Genomic DNA, 19,921 nt, shown 5'->3' on the forward strand with positions numbered 1-19,921 from the left:
TTTTAATTTCCTGCCTCTTGCAAATCAACCACCAGGTAAGGAGTGCCACTACTCCAAGACCACCAAATGATAAGCCCAAGTCATGTGGATAGGCCTGGAGGATAAGATGCTATTTGAGAGAAAGAGAGGCAGAGAGAGAGAGAGAGAGAGAGAGAGAAAGAGAGAGAGAGAGAGAGAGAGCGAGCCCAAGAGAGACAGAGACAGAGAGTTACGGAGAGACAGACAAGTCAAGGAGGAAAGAACCCCAAAAACTGAGTGAAGAAGCTACCATGGCTGTGCTCCTCTAGCGCTAGCCACCCCAGATGACATCATGAGGATTAGCTTGGCCCTTTTTAGCCTTTTTAAAATTTATAATCCACAGTATCATGAGCAAAGTTAAGCCACTAAGTATTATGGTAGTTTGCATCTTTATTTATACAGCAATGGATAACCAAAATCCATCCCATATATCGGTTGCTTTGTATGGACTATCTTAATTATCAACACCCCTATTTTATTACTACCTTTTTTACAAATGAAGAAATTGGTTCAGAGAAGTTATGTGAATTGCCCAACTTGCTCAATTGTAGAGCTAGTAGTCTAATTTAAAGCCAGAACTAAGGCTTTTAACCATTATACAACACTATCTCAAAACACACTCAACTTACCTACTACAGGTAAAAACAAAAGTATAATTCATGAATTGATAACTGTTACTTTCTTATGTGGCATTTATTCTCAGTGTAAATAAGTGTATATATTATATAGTCTTGATCAATCACTCTCTTCGGTAAAAGAGTTTATTCCCCATCTATGTAAAAGTGATATCAGACAGGTACCTTTTTATTGTCATCCAGAACAGTGTTCATATTTTCAATCCAAACAGCATCCACTGGTCCATCAAATATAATCCACTTGCGGTCATCAGACAAAGAAGATGCTTGCTCTCGGAAAGCATTGGCAAGGACACCATCTGTCCATTCGTGGCTCACTTGGTCAAAGCACCCATACAGCTGCCCCATGGTGATAGCCTTGGGATTAATGATCTTATACTCCACAGCAAACTCTTCCATCTGTTTGGCTGGACAAGAAGGTCCAACACAAGTTACAAAGTTTCTGGTGAGACCCAGAACATTAGACAAGAGTCAATGCCATCTAAAAGGTCAAACAAATTTATCAGCATGCCATCCAAGCATAGTCCTTATAAAATTTATACTCTGTATAAAAATTGGGATAACTGGATAGGCAATGCCTTAAATTGTTGGGTTATTACAGCTATTAGTTTCTCACCATATTGTCTTCTGATCCTCATTTCAAACAAGTCAAATGAGCCATTTAGATCTAAATAAAGTCTGTCTGGGCCTAAAATAACTCAGCAGTAAAGGAGAGAGATGACATATAATTATGTATCTGGCTTTCATGGCTACCCTAGAACCTTGGCTTTGACTTGAGATGAGGAAACAACTGACAGGTAAAAGATGGTTACTTTCCTTTTCCTCTATCTGAAGGGCCAGCTAAGCCCTGAAACCTCTTCTTTCATTGCTCAATAAGTGTTCCCTGAGAATAGAGCACCAGGACCTAACTGGAATACACAGGCTGACGGATGGTACATCATATGTAATAACAGAAAGTAACCACACTTTTACGTGATCCTTCAAAGTAAGGAAAAACTGGAGTGCATGAACCATGAACTAGAACCATGAACCAAGAATTGTTCCTGCAGAATCCTGAGGCAAAGACAATGGGGTAGCCTCCTTTCTCTTCATTTAGTTTCCTAAACTATATTCAATACCTAAATTACTATTTAAGTTGGAAATGCCCAAATTAGTTTTTAATGTCAAGTGAGTACTGAAAACAAAAATCCAAGAGTAACTCAATGTTATTACAAAAAATATTAAAACAAAGCATACTGGAAGGGATTGTGTAAACACAAGCAGAGCGAGGCACTGCTTTTCAAAACCACAGCTTTGTGTTTTATAAAAGGAAAACCCCCAAAACTGTTTCTCTGGCAAAAGACATAGCTTTTATTTGTTGAGCAGACACTGTGCTAAGTTATTTACCTGTATGAAAGTGAAGTTGCTCAGTCGTGTCTGACTCTTTGCGACCCCATGGACTGTAGCCTATCAGGCTCATCCGTCCATGGGATTTTCCAGGCAAGAGTGCTGGAGTGGATTGCCATTTCCTTCTCTGGGGGTTCTTCCCGACCCAGGAATTGAACCCAGGTCTCCTGCATTGCAGGCAGATGCTTTATCATCTGAGCCACCAGGGAAGCCCTGTATAATCTCATTTAATTATCACAATGATCCCATTATCACAATGATGCCTCTGGGAAAACAGGCAAAGAGAGGTTTAGTAACTTGCCCAAGGTCTGCGTCTGATTCAAAACTCTGAGGCCTTATCTTCTACATTAAATGAAAGGAAGGAAAGACGGAAAGGAGGAGGGAGGAAGGGAAGCAGAGTGGATGGAAGGGAGGGAGAATGGGAGGCAGAAAAAAAGGGAAAGGGAAGACAAAGAAAGAGAGGCAAAGAAGGAATGGAAAGAAAACAGAAACCATGCAGTGATCTGTTTTTAGAACAATTTTGTTTAGGTAAGTGGCAGGAGTTTCCCTCTCACTGGGAAGCTTTTGGAGAAACCACAGTTCAGCATTTGAGAAAATTCCTCCAGCCTAATGATGCACATAAAACCCCCTGTTAGAAGCTCTCCTCTTTATTTTCTGCCTGCAGAACCCTGTGTGCCACGTTCTATTTCTGGCTCTAATGTTAAAATCCAGGGATGGCAAAGCTAACAGCCTAGCATCATCTCTCTGGAACCAGTCAACTAAGTGGGGACACCTGTTCTCCCTGGAAGTCAGGGATGTGAGTTTTACCTTCGTATAAATCACCCAGAGCTGCAGCCAACACTTTATAAGCACAGGTCTTGCCACCCATGGGATCTCCAACAATCATATAGCCATGTCTTACCAGCATCATCTCGTAGATCTGGGAGGAAACATCATGGAAGAAGTTAATCATTGCAAACCTCCCAGAATTGCAATTAGTCAGAAGTCAACAAGGAATGAGGGCTACAGTCATGTTTTTTCATCTATTGCTTAAACGTCTTTTGCGTGAATAATAATATATGTGTGCATTTCAGATCATTTAAGGGGTGAGAAATACTATTTACTCTGTACCTCTCCAAGTGCTAAACATGAACTGATTCACCTAAGTCATTTCATTTAACCCACTCAGGCATGTCTTGTGCTGTGAGTGCTGTGCTTAGTTGCTCAGTCATGTCTGACTCTTTGTGACCCCATGGACTGCAGCCCACCAGGCTCCTCTGTCCATGAAGATTCTCCAGGCAAGAATACTGGAGTTGGTTGCCATGCCCTCCTCCAGGGTATCTTCCCAACCCAGGGATTGAACCCAGGTCTCCTGCATTGCAGGTGGATTCTTTACCAACTGAGCCACCAGGCATCATTAACTACTTTCAAATGGTGGGAACACTGAGCCCAAGAGAGGTTAACTGCCTTGTCCAAGTTCATCAGTGGTGGAACCAGGATTTAACCACAGGGCCTCTGATTTCAATGCTGCTAATCTTTCCATTACACCATTTCTACTTGCTTTTAAAGAGGAAAAGGAAACAGTGGTCATTTTAGCAAATTGTATTTCTATTGGAAATTTCCTTTCTCAAGGCCTAAATTCTACTCTGACTTAATTTGAATTCTCAATAGATTAAAATGTATTTTATGAGTCAGGAGAGATGCTGTAAAATACAAATGACTTTCCATGTAATTTTAGCCCTTACCCTTGAGAATCAATAGCGAAGTGGAAGCTCATTTTTAAAATTTTCTAATTGTTCTGTCTGTCTGTGATGAGTAGTCTATGATAGCTGAAATGGAAATTAATATAAATGACATTTCATGTTTTCTCTTTCCTTCTAAACTGTGAATCTCTCAGAAAAAGGGAGTACGTGAAGCTCTTTATTTTAAAGATTATGTTCTCATTATTTTTCACCTTCCCTGGAGGAGGAAATGGCAATCCACTCCAGTATTCTTGCCTGGAAAATCCCATGGACAGAGGAGCCTGCGGGCTACAATCCATGGGGTTGCGTAGAGTCAGACATGACTGAGCAACTAACACATATTTTTCACCTTGGAAGTGAGTTATACAGAGGGTCTAAATGAAGACAATAGGGGGGTGGTACAGGTACTGATAAAAGTGAGTCAGCAAATATTTGTTAAACACCTACTATGTGCCAGACACTGTTCTAGATGCTTTAGATGCAGAGGATAAAACAAAAAAAATCCCTAACCATCAAGCAAAGTTCACATTGAAATAGGAAAGACATTTCAGATAGAATAAAGATAAGTGAGTTGACTGTGCATTAGAAAGAAGAAAGGCACTTATGCTTCAATAGTCTCTCACCTTCCTCCTCACACACCTTTAAATAGATTACTGAAAGTGAAAGCCTCTCAGTCATGTCCTACTCTTTGCAACCCCGTGGACTATAAACGGGGAACTTCTGCGGAATTCTCCAGAGGAGTGGGTAGCTTTTCCCTTCTCCAGAGGATCTTCCGAACACAGGGATCAAACCCAGGTTTCCCACATTGCAGGCAGATTCTTTACCAGCTGAGTCACATGGCATGCCCCAAAATACTGGAGTGGGTAGCCTAACCCTTTCTCTAGGGGATCTTCTCGACCCAGGAATTGAACCAGGGTCTCCTGCATTGCAGGTGGATTCTTTACTGACTGAGCTATCAGCAAAGCCCAAAATGAATTATTAAGGTATCAATATAACAAAAAGCTTGGTAACTCCATACATATATTTTTGGCTGTTCTGGGTCTTCACTGAAGCATGCATTATGAAGTACAGGCTTAGCTGCCCTGCAGCATGTAGGATTTCAGTTTCCCACCCAGGGATTCGACCTGAGTCCCCTGTATTGGAAGGTCAATTTTTATTTACTGGATCACCAGGGATCTCCTCATATGTTTTGTTTTTCAAAATTGGTACTAAAATATTTAAACTATATAAAAGTTTACCTGTAGGCCTGCAAATTACTTTGAAATACATAAAAAGTAAGATAAGTGGATTATGGATGTACAGATAAGTGATAAAGCAAGTCCAAGGTAAGAGAAACCCAAGTGAGATGGTAGGTGTTGCGAGAGGGCATCAGAGGGCAGGCATACTGAAACCATAATTACAGAAAACTAGCCAATCTGATCACACAGACCACAGCCTTGTCTAACTCAGTGAAACTAAGCCATATCATGTGGAGCCACGCAAGACAGATGGGTCATGGTGGAGAGGTCTGACAGGATGTGGTCCACTGGAGGAGGGAATGGAAAACCATTTCAGTATTGTTGCCTTGAGAACCCCATGAACAGTATGAAAAGGCAAAATAATAGGATACTGAAAGAGGAAATCCCCAGGTCAGTAGGGGCCTGATATGCTACAGGAGATCAGTGGAGAAATAACTCCAGAAAGAATGAAGGGATGGAGCCAAAGCAAAAACAATACCCAGCTGTGGATGTGACTGGGGATAGAAGCAAGGTCTGATGCTATAAAGAGCAATATTGCATAGGAACCTGGAATGTCAGGTCCATGAATCAAGGCAAATTGGTAGTGGTCAAACAGAGATGGCAAGAGTGAACGTCGACATTCTAGGAATCAGCGAACTAAAATGGACTGGAATGAGTAAATTTAACTCAGATGACTATTATATCTACTACTGTGGGCAGGAATGCCTCAGAAGAAATGGAGTAGCCATCATGGTCAACAAAAGAGTCCAAAATGCAGTACTTGGATGCAATCTCAAAAACGACAGAATGATCTCTGTTCATTTCCAAGGCAAACCATTCAATATCACGGTAATGCAAGCCTATGTCCCAACCAGTAACGCTGAAGAAGCTGAAGTTGAACGGTTCTATGAAGACCTACAAGACCTTGTAGAACTAACACCTAAAAAAGATGTCCTTTTCATTATAGGGGACTGGAATGCAAAAGCAGGAAGTCAAGAAACACCTGGAGTAACAGGCAAATTTGGCCTTGGAGTACGGAATGAAGCAGGGCAAAGGCTAATAGAGTTCTGCCAAGAGAACACACCGGTCATAGCAAACACCCTCTTCCAACAACACAAGAGAAGACTCTACACATGGACATCACCAGATGATCAACACTGAAATCAGATTGATTATATTCTTTGCAGCCAAAGATGGAGAAGCTCTATACAGTCAACAAAAACAAGACTGGGAGCTGACTGTGGCTCAGATCATGAACTCTTTATTGCCAAATTCAGACTTAAATTGAAGAAAGTGGGGAAAACTGCTAGATTATTCAGGTATGACCTAAATCAAATCCCTTATGATTATACAGTGGAAGTGAGAAATAGATTTAAGGGCCTAGATCTGATAGATAGAGTCCCTGATGAAATATGGATGCAGGTTCATGACATTTTACAGGAGACGGGGATCAAGACCATCACCATGGAAAAGAAATGCAAAAAAGCAAAATGGCTGTCTGAGGAGGCCTTACAAATAGTTGTGAAAAGAAGAGAAGTGAAAAGCAAAGGAGAAAAGGAAAGATACTCCCATCTGAATGCAGAGTTCCAAAGAATAGCAAGGAGAGATAAGAAAGCCTTCCTCAGTGATCAATGCAAAGAAATAGAGGAAAACAACAGAATAGAAAAGACTAGAGATCTCTTCAAGAAAATTAGAGATACCAAGGGAACATTTCAGGCAAAGATGGGCTTGATAAAGGACAGAAATGGTATGGACCTAACAGAAGCAGAAGATATTAAGAGGAGGTGGCAAGAATACACAGAAGAACTGTACAAAAAAGATCTTCATGACCCAGATAATCACGATGCTGTGATTATTCATCTAGAGCCAGACATCCTGGAATGTGAAGTCAAGTCGGCCCTAGAAAGCATCACTATGAACAAAGCTAGTGTAGGTGATGGAATTCCAGTTGAGCTATTTCAAATCCTGAAAGATGATGCTGTGAAAGTGCTGCACTCAATATGCCAGCAAATTTGGAAAACTCAGCAGTGGCCATAAGAGTGGAAAAGGTCAGTTCTCATTCCAATCCCAAAGAAAGGCAATGCCAAAGAAGGCTCAAACTATCACACAATTGCACTGATCTCACACACTAGTAAAGTAATGCTCAAAATTCTCCAAGACAGGCTTCAGCAATACATGAACCATGAACTTCCAGTTGTTCAGGCTGATTTTAGAAAAGTCAGAGGAACCAGAGATCAAATTGCCAACATCCGCTGGGTCATGGAGAAAGCAACAGAGTTCCAGAAAAACATCTATTTCTGCTTTACTGACTATGCCAAAGCCTTTGACTATGTGGATCACAATAAACTGTGGAAAATTCTGAGAGAGATGGGAATACCAGACCACCTGACCTGCCTCTTGAGAAACCTATATGCAGGTCAGGAAGCAACAGTTATAACTGGACATGGAACAACAGACTGGTTCCTAATAGGAAAAGGAGTACGTTAAGGCTGTACATTGTCACCCTGCTTATTTAACTTATATGCAGAGTACATCATGAGAAATGCTGGGCTTGAAGAATCACAAGCTGGAATCAAGATTGCCAGGAGAAATATCAATAATCTCAGATATGCAGATGACACTACCCTTATGGCAGAAAGTAAAGAGGAACTCAAAAGCCTCTTGATAAAAGTGAAAGATGAGAGTGAAAAAGTTGGCTTAAAGCTCAACATTCAGAAAATGAAGATCATGGCATCTGGTCCCATCAGTTCATGGGAAATAGATGGGGAAACAGTGGAAAAACTGTGTCAGACTTTATTTTTGGGGGCTCCAAAATCACTGCAGATGGTGATTGCAGCTATGAAATTAAAAGATGCTTACTCCTTGGAAGGAAAGTTATGACCAACCTAGATAGCGTATTAAAAAGCAGAAATATTACTTTGCCAACAAAGGTCTGTCTAGTCAAGGCTATGGTTTTTCCAGTGGTCATGTATGGATGTGAGAGTTGGACTGTGAAGAATGCTGAGTGCCAAAGAATTGATGCTTTTGAAGTGTGGTGTTGGAGAAGACTCTTGAGAGTCCCTTGGACTGCAATGAGATCCAACCTGTCCATCCTAAAGAAATCAGTTCTGAATATTCATTGGAAGGACTGATGCTAAAGCTGAAACTCCAGTACTTTGTCCACCTGATGCAAAGAACTTACTTATTTTAAAAGACCCTGATGGTGGGAAAAATTGAAGGCCAGAGGAGAAGCAGATGACAGGGGATAAGACGGTTGGATGGCATCACGGACTTGATGGCATGAGTTTGAGTGAGCTCCAGGAGTTGGTGATGGTCAGAGAAGCCTGGAGTGCTGCAGTCCATAGGGTCACAAAGAGTCAGACACAACTGAGCGACTGAACTCACCGAGCTGAACTGATATATAGTGCATCTATAAAATCCCAATGAATAATTGGGATTCAATATTGGGTTAAATGAATTGTGTCAAAACTACCACACTTGATGACATAGTAGGGAAAAATATTATTCTTAATGAGAGAGTAGGGGAAATTTTTTTAGTAATTAAAAAAAATTAATTATTTGGTTTTGGCTGTGTTGGGTCTTTGTTGCTGCAAGGGCTTTTCTCTAGTTGCGGCAAGCAAGGGCTACTCTATTTATAGTGTGCGGGCTGCACATTGCGATGACTTTTGCTATTGTGGAGCATAGGTTCTAGAGCTTGTGGGCTTCACAAGCGGCACATGGGCTCAATAGTTTCGGCTCCCAGGTGCTAGAACACAGGCTCAGTAGTTGTTCATGGGCTTAACTACTCTGCAGCATGTGGGATCTTCCCAGATCAGGGATTGAATCTGTGTCTCCTGAACTGGCAGCTGGATTCCTTACCACTGAGCCACCAAGGAAGCCCTGGGAAAAATTTTTATTCCTAGAAATTTTATTCTGATTCAGAATCTGGAGACCAGGGTCCTAATCTTGATCTTTGATTCTCAATAACAATATGATTTTATGAAATGATGATGCTTTGCGTGTCTGTGGAGATGGTGGGGTTGACAATGATATAGTAATCAGGCACTATATCTGGCAATTTACATATCTCTTGTCTCAATATTACTCTATGGGAAAGGTTTTACTGTCTTTATTTTATAGATGAGGAAACTGGGGCTCAGAATGTTGAACTAACTTGCCTAAAATCTCACAGCAAAAAATGGAATGGGGTGAGATTTGAAACTAGGTCTATGTGAATCCAAATCTGTTCCCTCTCTGGATGCCAGTGTTCTTATGGGGCCAAACACCAGATGGCATTTAAGGTCCCTTGTAGTTCTGCCCTATGATTCCGCAGAAAAAGTGCATTTGAGACTCACATTATTCTGTTTATGTCTTTAAGGTAGTTTTACATAGAAAGTGATCGTAGGGAAGGAAACCTGAAATTAGGTGAAGTTTCACTAAGGTTCTCCAAGATTGAGACTATACAGACACTTCTTTCATGTATTAATAACAGCACCTTGATTTCCCCTGAGGAACCACCACTTTATGTTTCAGTCCACATGACTTGACTTGGGTGGCTCTGACTCCATCTCCACTTCTGGCAGAGGTGGGGTTATTATTGTCTCCATATCTTTGTAATTGCTTCAGGGATGGTCATGTGACTTTATCAACACCATCCAAAGCTAATACTGAGACTTTTTGCTGAGGACACTCTGAGAGTGATGTTCTTTTTCCTTCTGGACTCGAACATGAGACAATTTAAGTCTGAGGTTACTGGAGGCCTCCCTGAGAATCAGTTTTTCACGCAGAGAGAAGCAGAATCCAGAAATGAAGAGAGATGGATTCCTGATATTATCTAAATAAAATCTGTATCTTACTATGCCTGAGGCCAACATATTTCTGGACTTTTCAAGTTAGGTGAGTAAATTCCCTTTTATTGACTAAGACAGTTTGAATTGAATTTCTATCATTGGGAGGGTGCTTCCCTCATAGCTCAGTTTGTAAAGAATCTGCCTGCAATACAGGAGACCCTGGTTTGATTCCTGGGTGGGGAAGCTCCCCTGGAGAAGGGAAAGGATACCCACTCCAGTATTCTGACCTGGAGAATTTCATGGACTATATAGTCCACAGGGTTGCAAAGAGTCAGACACAACTGAGGAACTTTCATGTTCACGTTCTATCATTGGGAACCAAAAAAGTCTTGACTAATTCAAAGCACAATGCCCCAAAAGGTTCTATTTCATCCCTAAGTTAAAAAAAAAGAAACCCCAGGGAAGATGGTGATAGGAAAAATATTGGATTTTAAACATCAACTTCTAGAAATGAAAATTGAAGGTGGATTGTTACGTGTCTTCATCTCTACCTCCAGCTCTAATTTCCAATTGCCATCAGTTCAGTTCCAATCTACCATAGTTCTTTCTGATTTCTGACCTCAGCAAACAATAAACAGGTATATTTCCACATAGGTACATGGAACCAACCTGGATAATTTTTCCAATAAACCAAGGTACTGGCTGAAGTTTCATCTTTTTGATGTTTGCATTTAGTACTTCCATAAAAACTGCATAGTCTGGCTGTGGAAGAATAACTCCAGGAAACAAGTCTGATATAATTCCCTGTTAACAAAAATTCAAGATGTGAAAAGGATGAATTATCAGATATATAACCTCAACTTTTTTTTTAATGGATTCTACAAAGAGCAGGAATCCTTGGAAAATTCCAAACCTCAGTTTTCCTATACCAAAATCATATACCTCATCCACAATTAAAAATTCCAACAATATTTGTTAAACATGCTGTTTCTTTCCAATAATTTAAAAAGTCAGAAAATAGCTAATGTCTGTGCTATTCCAGTCATTACACTAGGAATGAACAAAATAGCCATGCTTTCCGTCTTTAAGAGCTTACAGCCTAGTAAGGAAGATAGGTGTTAAAATAGTTACAAAACTAATTATATTTGAAATAAACAACTAACTACTCACACTCAACAGCAAATATTATCCTATCAGTGAAACTATTTTTATTAAAAAATAAAAATAGTTTATTTTTTAGTTAATTTTTAAAATTTAATTTTAGTTTAATTTTATTTTTTAGTTTAATTTTTTTAATAAACATTTTTTATTAAAAATCAAGAATTAGGGATATTGCTATTACCATTATTACTTAATATTTGGGGGAGGGTATCTGGCAATAGGGATGCTGGCTAGAGAATGGGCCAGGGTGTAAGGAGTGGAAGAGGTGCCAAAATTTTTTTTCATCTTGGGAAGTAGAATCTCAGTGCTTAGCCAAGGTCCCAAACCACTGCATACCTGAAACAGTGGGACATCTTGAGCCAAGAACTTGGCCAGGTTGACGTCAAGCAAGGCCCGGAGCAGCAAGACACTCTCATTCTCCTCTGGATACTTGAGTTTCAGGTTGCCAGCAGCAGTGAGCACAGACTTGACAGCACGCATGCCATAGTCATAGTGATGCTGGGAGGAGAGTTGCTCTGAACACAGGCGGTAGGTGGCAACAATCTTCTGAGCAAGACTGGGAGGGCAAAGACATGTCTGCAGACCCTCCAGTAAGGCCCATGTCCTGCTCAGCAGACATTCCCAACATGTTGTGCCCTGTCCCTTCAGAAGCGAGGCTTGCCCATGAACATGATAGAAAAATCTTATCATTTGAAGGTTTCCTTATAGAGTTATGGAGAAGGAATGGCAACCCCCTCCAGTACTCTTGCCTGGGAAATCCCATGGAGTTACTAATGAGCTAAGGAAGTACTATAACTCTCTTTTAAAGGCAGGATGAAAAATAGCAAGCACATACATAAGTGTAATATGTACTATATAAGAAATTGTACGTGTTTATACTTTTATGTGTATATATGAGTACATGTGTATGCCACACATATACACATTTGGGAAGATTACATCAAATGATTAACAATGTTAGTGCCTATAGAGTGGGACTACTAAGGGACACAATGAAGTGAAGTGAAGTGAAGTCGCTCAGTTGTGTCTGACTCTGAGACCCCATGGACTGTAGCCTACTACACTCCTCTGTCCATGGGGTTTTCCAGGCAAGAGTACTGGAGTGGGTTGCCATTTCCTTCTCCAGAGGATCTTCCTGACCCAGGGATAGAACCCAGGTCTCCCACACTGGAGGCAGATGCTTTACCGTCTGAGCCACCAGGGGACACTCAATTTTGCGCTTCTGTAATGTTACAATTTTTTTTCAATATCCATCTTTTAATTTAAAAAAAAAATCTCAAAAATTAATATACTCAGCACATAATACATGTATGCTCATGTGTACTACCATATCTCATTTTTCCTGAGCACATAGCGGACCACATTTCCCAGCCTTCCCCACAGGGGTGGCCACATTGCTGACTCCTAGCCAGTGGCATATGAATGAAGTAGAAGTATGCCACTTTAAGGGCTGATCCATAAAAACCTCCTCTATAAGCTCCTCCATGCTCATGTGTTATAGCTGTGAGATATAAGTTACCTGGGTTCCTTGGGGAAGAACTCCTCTGACCACAGACACCCATTTTGGATTTCCAGGGAGTAAAAAATAAAACTTTTACTATGCTAAGCCATTGGAATTTGGAGGTGAGGTTTACCCTAACTAATATACTGATGCATATTTTCCTTGCAGGACTCCTGTCTAACAAGACTGATTTACTTTAAAAGCAAAGACTGTGTTGCTCACCAGCACCTAGGACTGGGCAGGGCATAAGGTAGGTGGCTCAATGAAGGTTTGCCAATTGAATAAATGAATTGAATAGGCAAATCAATGTAAGCCAAGTCTCCTATAGAAAATAATAAACTAAACCTCTAATGACTGAGGCAGCCTCTTAGCCTAGGAAGGATGACACATTCTGTTGAGAACATCTATAACCCTGTGCATTAAGAGCAATGACCTCCAGACCACAAAGACACTTTGGGCCTTGTGGAGACATCTGTGGCGACAAAAAATCAATTGATTATGGCCAAGCAATGTGAAAAGATAAATGTAAAATTTGAAATAGATCAATAAAAGCCATTTTATAGTGAATATTCACAATTCTGGTTATATTTGAAAAAGACACTGATGCTTGTGTATGTCTGTGTCTCAGAAAACTGGGTAATACTTGAATGAGAGGTAATCAAGTTGATGGGAGTACATAAATATTATATTGATAACAAAGTTAATTCTAAATTACATTAATTTTTCCTCTTCAATCTTGGTCAATAACAACTCAATCTTGAAATAATGTCTTTCAGTCATTTAGGAATGTGTGTGTGTGTGTGTGTTAACAGTGAGGGATAGAGAAGAAATGAGTGAGTCTTCCTTAGAAGTAGTCCAGGTACATATAAGGGATGGAGGGCTCTTTCTTGGGAATCTTGGCCATTTCCTAGTCAAAGAAGGGGTCAAGACCGAGACCAGGGCTATGTACATTCAGATAAACTTGTGAGTAAGAGCATATATCTCAAGTTTCTCTTTTTTGTTTTCCAATGGACAATTTACCTTGAATCCACCCTACAAAAAGTCATTCCATCACTCTTCCTTTAAAACCCACTGGAAAGCCAATATAATGTACCTTCTGGAGTCTAGAAATCCCATAGAGTAGAGTGAGATTTCTCCAATGAGGGCATAATCTGGCACCATCATGGCCACTGTCCGAAACAAGGCCTGGAAAAGAAATGCCATTCAGAACCGAACTGCGTAAGGTGAAAACTGGGAAGGCACATCTAAAGAGGCAAAGAGAAATAACATGATCATTCAGACCACCCAGTGACAATCCAGGAAAGGAGGTCTGTGCACAAATCAGTGCAGAGACTGTCTTTACAGATGGATTCACTGCTCCAGGAACCTCCCCACTAGCCTTGTCCAAATACATTGGGTCCCTCAGTGGTTGTGTGGAAGGCTTTAGGTGCCAGTATCCTAGCAACACTTCATCCTCCTATGCCAAGTGGAGTTTCAATAGCTTCATTCAACTATTGGAGCCTTCTGGTGTTCAATGTAGACATCAGAAGTCATTCAGGGATGCAGGATAATTACATAGCAGAAGAATCCTGAAGTTAGACAGATCTTGATTTAAAAAATCAAGTCCTTGTTCTGCTACATACCAACCATGGGTAAGTTAGGTAACCCCCCCCCCCCCTAGACTGCTGGTCTTTAACCTCAAAAAGGTCTACTAACAACTATGCCCTCTTCATAGTTATCATGAGGACAAATAATATTATATAAGTGAAGTGCTTAAAAAGGTGTATAGCACATGGTAAGGGCTCAATAAATATCAGGTATTGTTACTATTGGGGCTTTCCAGGTGGTGCTAGCAGTAAAGAACCCACCTGCCAATGCAGGAGACATGATATGTGGCTTTGATCCCTGGGTAGGGAAGATTCCCTGAAGTGGGGCATGGCAACCCATTCTAGCATTCTTGCCTGGAGAATCCCATGGACAGAGGAGTCTGGTGGGCTACCGCCCATAGAGTTGCAAAGAGTTGGATGTGACTGAAGTGACTTTGTATTTTAGATCTTAGAGGAGAAGAGACTTGCTTCAGTCATGCAGTTAGAGGTAGAGCCAAGACTAGAATCCAGACTTCCTGACACCAACCCTGAGTGCTTTCTGCTAGGCTACACTGTCTCATGAACGTTGTTTCTGCAGATCTAGCATGGTTGTTAGCTGGGATGGATGCAGGAGGGACTTACAATTGTGCACTATAAAATGAGAAATGCGGGTTCAGATTCGACTTTGGTGTCTACTGGTCTATGCTGACCTAGAGAGGAGGGGTCACTCGTAGGGATTTCCTTGACTTCTTTTCTATTCCCAGGGAGGAGGAGGAGTGGTATACTTGAATTAGATTCCAGGAACTAATCAGAATGCATTTCTAGCAGATGGAGCATCATGTGCTATTGTAAATATACGTTTTTGTCCAGGTCTCTCTTGTCTTTCACTGGAGGGAATGGAGCAATAATTTGAAAGAAAACCCATAAAGAAGTGGGTCTTGAAGTCTCCCTTTCTTCATGCAGTTGGGGGGCTAGATGCTCCACAGGTAGAGACCCAGTCACTTTGCACTTTGGGTTTTTTTCATCTATGAGAGCAGCATGCTAAGGTCATTTAGTGCCTGTCCCCTTGAAGATGGCCTCCCCTACATCCTCTCTCCCCTACTTCAGAGGCACTTTCCTTTTCCCGTAGCAGCAGGACCAATGCTTACTGCCATGGTTGTAGCTCAGGCCAGTTGAGCAGTAGGTCTCGAGGACATATTAGCTCTCTTTAGCTGGTTGGAACATTCTGCTTTGGTGTGGACACCATTTGGGCCTAACTAGCTTAGCTCCATGTACTCTGGTCTTGGTTTACCAGCGTTCTCTGTGTTGATCTTTGATGCTCTCTTATATGCCAATCTGTTTTATTTGGTCTACAATGATTTTATTTTGCCTACAATGATTTTAGTTTTTGCATTAAGCCAGGATCTAAAAATAAGATTTTATGTAACCATCCAAATTTCTGTTTTTTCCTGAAAAAATGAGAAGGTCCCAAAATTCCTGCTTGGCCAGAGTAGCCTGGGGATAAGTAGGGGCTGCTGCCTCTAGGTGGGATATCTGTCAGAGTTCCTATCAGGCCTATTTGGCTTTTTTCGTTTATATGAACTGTCTGACCCTTGTAGACATCAGAAATAGTGACACTTATTCCAGTGTTCATTGTTTCCTCTTTGCCATTGGTTATTATGGTATATATTTTCTCCCACCTCATGAAAGCTAGAGTTGGGGAGATGATTGAGTTCTGAAGCCAAATAACATCTTCACTTCTCATAGTTGAAAAATATCACATGGTCTATTATTTGGCTTCTCTGAGAGATGCCTGGATACTTCCAAAGGTTTCTATACCATAAAGTACACCCCGTATTTCCCACTCTGATGTTTACCTTGAGGTTATCTGGCAGCTCAGCCCTGCCAGCATACCCAGGGTTCATGGTGATGAAGACCGCACAGGTTGGGTTTAGAGAGAGCTCGGTGCCTTCAAAGATGAATGTCTTTAGCTTCCGGATAATGGCTTGTTGAATGCTGAGAATCTGTTGAGCTACCACAGATAGTACTTCTACCTGGAGTGAGAATGGCTGGTTGATTTGAGCTCCTGCTTCTGACAGCCACCCACCCCACTCTGCCATAGTATCCTTCACCTAGCGAAGAAAGAACCCCATCACCTGAGAATAAGATCTTCACATTCAAAGTTAGGAGCATGATTTAGAGTTTTGGGAAAAGAACAGAAAACTGGTGTGTATATGCATGCGTGTGTGTGTGTTTGTGTGTGTGTGTGTGTGTATGTGTAAGTATTTTATCTTTGTTCCTGTACCTAGCATAATACCTCACCCATAGTATGCATGTATGGTGTTTATTGGTTCAAATTGCTTGCTTACATTCCCTAATCTCAACTGCCTACCCAAATAGAATTAACCACTTATTCATTTGTGATGACTCCTTTGTACCACTGATATAGACTTCTCTCATATTCTACTTGTATCATTTAATTTTTATCTCCCTTGGCTGAACCATAACAGTCTAGAGGGCAAAACTGTTCCTTGCTCATCTCTGTATTATGAACACATACACAATATCTGACATAGGGTAGTTGCTCAGTAAATTTTTGAATGAGCAAGTGAGTGAATGAATCTGGTGAGAGTTCTTATGTATACCCTAGGCATTTTGTCTCATTGGGGCTGTTTTTGTTTGGTTCATGGAGTACTTACTTTGTGCCAGGGGCCATAGAGGAGACATAAGCACTGTCACGGAGGAACTGAGAGCCCAGAAAAAAAGCCCCTGCATGTCCAAACCCTTTGTTCAGTAGCCTAGTAGCAGGGTTACCTCAATCCTGTTGAACTCATCAAAGCAGGCCCATGCTCCAGCCTGGGCTAGTCCTTTGAAGAACTTCCCCATGGCTTTGTAATCCAAGCCATCAGAGCAGTTGAAGACCACACACTAGAGAGAGAGAGGATGTGGGCTCCATTTAGGATGGGTTTCACCCATCTGAATCACCCTGCACCTTGAAACAGAGGTGGGGCTCCCCTCTTCTCATTCTACTGGAGGAGCTGGGGCCCCACTCTGCCTGGTACGCTAAGCCATCTTGAACTTCATGCCAACTTCCCTGGGTACGGCTCCAGAGAGGGATGGGAAAAGAGTGTGAGGATGGACAGCATTTTCCTACCTGCTTGGCCAAAGCTTTGGCCAGATCTTTGGTGGTTTCTGTCTTGCCTGTCCCAGCTGGACCCTCTGGGGCTCCTCCAAGGTTCAGCTTCAAAGCCCCCATCAATGTCCTAAGGGGAAGAAAATAAGAACTCAATGCCATGTCCTAAAGCACAATAAACAAACTGGCTTTTGGTTTATTTTGTTTTGACTCAAATAATTAAACATGATTTTCCCTGATTATATGGGCAATACATCATCATCACAAAAAATTCCATTTTACTCAGTGTTGTAACCTTGGTGCCTGGTGTATGGGTGGCACCTATAAGCATTTGTTTGAATGAATGATTGAATGGATAAATGAATATATACATACTAAATGACAACCTAGACAGCATATTAAAAAACAAAGACATTATTTTGTCAACAAAGGTCCATCTAGTCAAAGCCATGGTTTTTCCAGTAGTTATATATGGATATAAGAGTTGGACTATAAAGAAAGCTGAACGCAGAAGAATTGATCCTTTTGAACTGTGGTTCTGGGGAAGACTCTTGAGAGTCCCTTGAACAGCAAGGAGATCCAACCACACCATCCTAAAGGAAATCACTTCTGAATATTCATTGGAAGGACTGATGCTGAAGCTGAAACTACAATATTTTGGCCACCTGATGTGAAGAACTGACTCACTAGAAAAGACCCTGATACTGGGAAAGATTGAAGGCAGACGGGGAAGGGAACGACAGAGGATGACATGGTTGGATGGCATCACCAACTCGATGGACACGAGTTTGAGTAAGCTCCGGGAGTTGGTAATGGACAGGGAAGCCTGGAGTGCTGCAGTCCATGGGGTCACAGAGTTGGACATGACTGAGCGACTGAACTGAACTGATACTAAATGAATCAAATGAAAGTGAAAAACCCTTTGCATTCCAAAGATCACCAGTGCTAATGGAATAATGAAAAATAAATATATTTCTCCCACTAGATTATGAACTCTTGAGTTCAGAACCCATTGTTCAGTTCCATATGGGAGGCATAAGATAAATATTAGAAATGAATGACACGTCAACTGTGGTTCCACAGCCCTGTGTATGAGCCTCTATAATGTCAGTTAACACACTTTCTTCTTATCACCTGAGTGTGTCTCTCTCCTCTACCCCATTAGGTTGAGGATTCCTGGAGGTCACACATCATGTACAGTAAAGTTCAAGAAATGGTTGTTGAATAGTGAGCAGAATAGATAAATGACTGAAGAAGTCATAGAACATAGAAAACAAGTGATTGAGGACTTTGAAAGAAAAAAAAATACTCAAGTACTACCTTTATAATTTAAAAGTTGCCCTCAAACAATATATAAAATCAAAGAAAAATCTAAACATCACAAAATTGACAAGTTCACAAAATCCAAGTTTCTAAAGTTGTGAATTTCAAGGAAAGTGGCAAAGCAATTTGCTGAGCACAGAATGGCCCAACCTCTTCATCAGACTGGGTGGCAGAGCTCAGAGACCCCTTGCCTGGGTCTTTACCTGGCTCCTTTTCTATCTCTTGGCCATGGGATCTCCTGGCACCTTCTTGATTCCTGCCATTGGAGAGCTTTCTTAAGCACTGTGCCATTTTCAAGGATAGGCATCAACGTTCTAGTTGTTGGTTTGAACACAATACTTTGCATTAGGACTCCTACTGGCTTCTCATTTATTCCTATGGCCTAAAATGCCCATTTGGGAGACCACAATGACTAAGGTAAAAATTCTAAAATCTGAGGATCTAGAATACAGAAGGTAAAGGTAACAAACTCAAGCTGCTCCAAACTTCTTTCTCAGATTTTCCTTTTGGAATTCTCTATTCACCCTTCAGGTCTGGGGAGGCCCAGAATTTACCTGTAGCAGCGGTCAGTGAGGGGTGTAATCACCAGCCGGGGGGAGTTTCCCAGGTACTCATAGCCGTATAAGGCTTCTGTAGTAATCATCTGCACCTGTACATCCTTGGAATCCCAGTAATAGCGCAGTTGGGAGATCCACTGGAAATCGTTCAGATCACAGACTTTGTCCTCAGATAACTTGGCTACCACATCACGAGCTGTGGGGACACAGACATGGAAACATACTTGCAGAGTCATCGGCATCCTCCCATCTTCACGGATTCCTCAGAAGGGTCTGAGGATGTCATCCAGACCACTCGATCTCAACAATTTTAGGTTCAACTACCCTCTCTGCCCATCTCTAAACTTCAAGCAACATCTTTATTTATACAGTATATAAATTTATAGTATTGGGTTGACCAAAAAGTTCCTTCAGTTTTAAAGTAAAAAAAAGACACATTTTTTTTTTTCATTTTCACCAAGAACTTTATTGAACAACATATTCATAATTTTGTTCCACTACCTTCTGTAAATCTTCAGGCAACTTCATAATTCCATCTTCCCTCAAATTTTTATCTTTTTGAGCAAAAAGTTATTCCAGGTGGCATTTTCCCAGGTCTTCCAGGGAACTGACATTTTTTCCATTAGGAGAATTTTGTCAAGACTGAAATAAACGGACATTTGAGGGCGCAATGTCTGGTGAATATGGCAGACAAATCAGATCTTCCAGTTTGATGACCAGTTTTTGACAAGCTTTGCCTGGTCATTGAAGAAACATATGGTCTTGCATTATCCTGATGAAAGGTTATGTGTTTTTTTCTGTTGACTGATTCTGGATGCTCTTTGTCAAGTGCTGCTTTCAGTTGGTCTAATTGGGAGGCGTATTTGTTGGAATAAATTGTTTAGTGTTTTGGAAGAAACTCATAATAGAGGACTCCCTTCCAATCCCATCATATATACAACATCACACTCTGTGGA

At 41.1% G+C, this 19,921-nt stretch overlaps 1 protein-coding gene across 5 annotated transcripts in view; it reads right to left on the reverse strand.

Annotated features, from left to right (window-relative positions):
- DNAH3 (dynein axonemal heavy chain 3) overlaps positions 1–19,921 on the reverse strand; it is a 232,424-nt gene that overhangs the window by 109,529 nt on the left and 102,974 nt on the right. For all 5 annotated transcript variants that reach the window (XM_042240494.2, XM_015104112.4, XM_060405790.1 and 2 more), the window contains 9 exons: positions 18,963–19,161; positions 17,107–17,215; positions 16,767–16,880; positions 15,830–16,006; positions 13,502–13,593; positions 11,244–11,463; positions 10,416–10,550; positions 2,847–2,958; positions 819–1,060 (listed from right to left, as the gene is read on the reverse strand). In XM_042240494.2, the coding sequence (XP_042096428.1) occupies positions 819–1,060; positions 2,847–2,958; positions 10,416–10,550; positions 11,244–11,463; positions 13,502–13,593; positions 15,830–16,006; positions 16,767–16,880; positions 17,107–17,215; positions 18,963–19,161 (1,400 nt within the window). The remainder of the gene's footprint in view (positions 1–818; positions 1,061–2,846; positions 2,959–10,415; positions 10,551–11,243; positions 11,464–13,501; positions 13,594–15,829; positions 16,007–16,766; positions 16,881–17,106; positions 17,216–18,962; positions 19,162–19,921) is intronic.

The sequence above is a fragment of the Ovis aries genome, chromosome 24 (assembly GCF_016772045.2).
Source record: "Ovis aries strain OAR_USU_Benz2616 breed Rambouillet chromosome 24, ARS-UI_Ramb_v3.0, whole genome shotgun sequence".
Classification (NCBI taxonomy): Eukaryota; Metazoa; Chordata; class Mammalia; order Artiodactyla; family Bovidae; genus Ovis; species Ovis aries.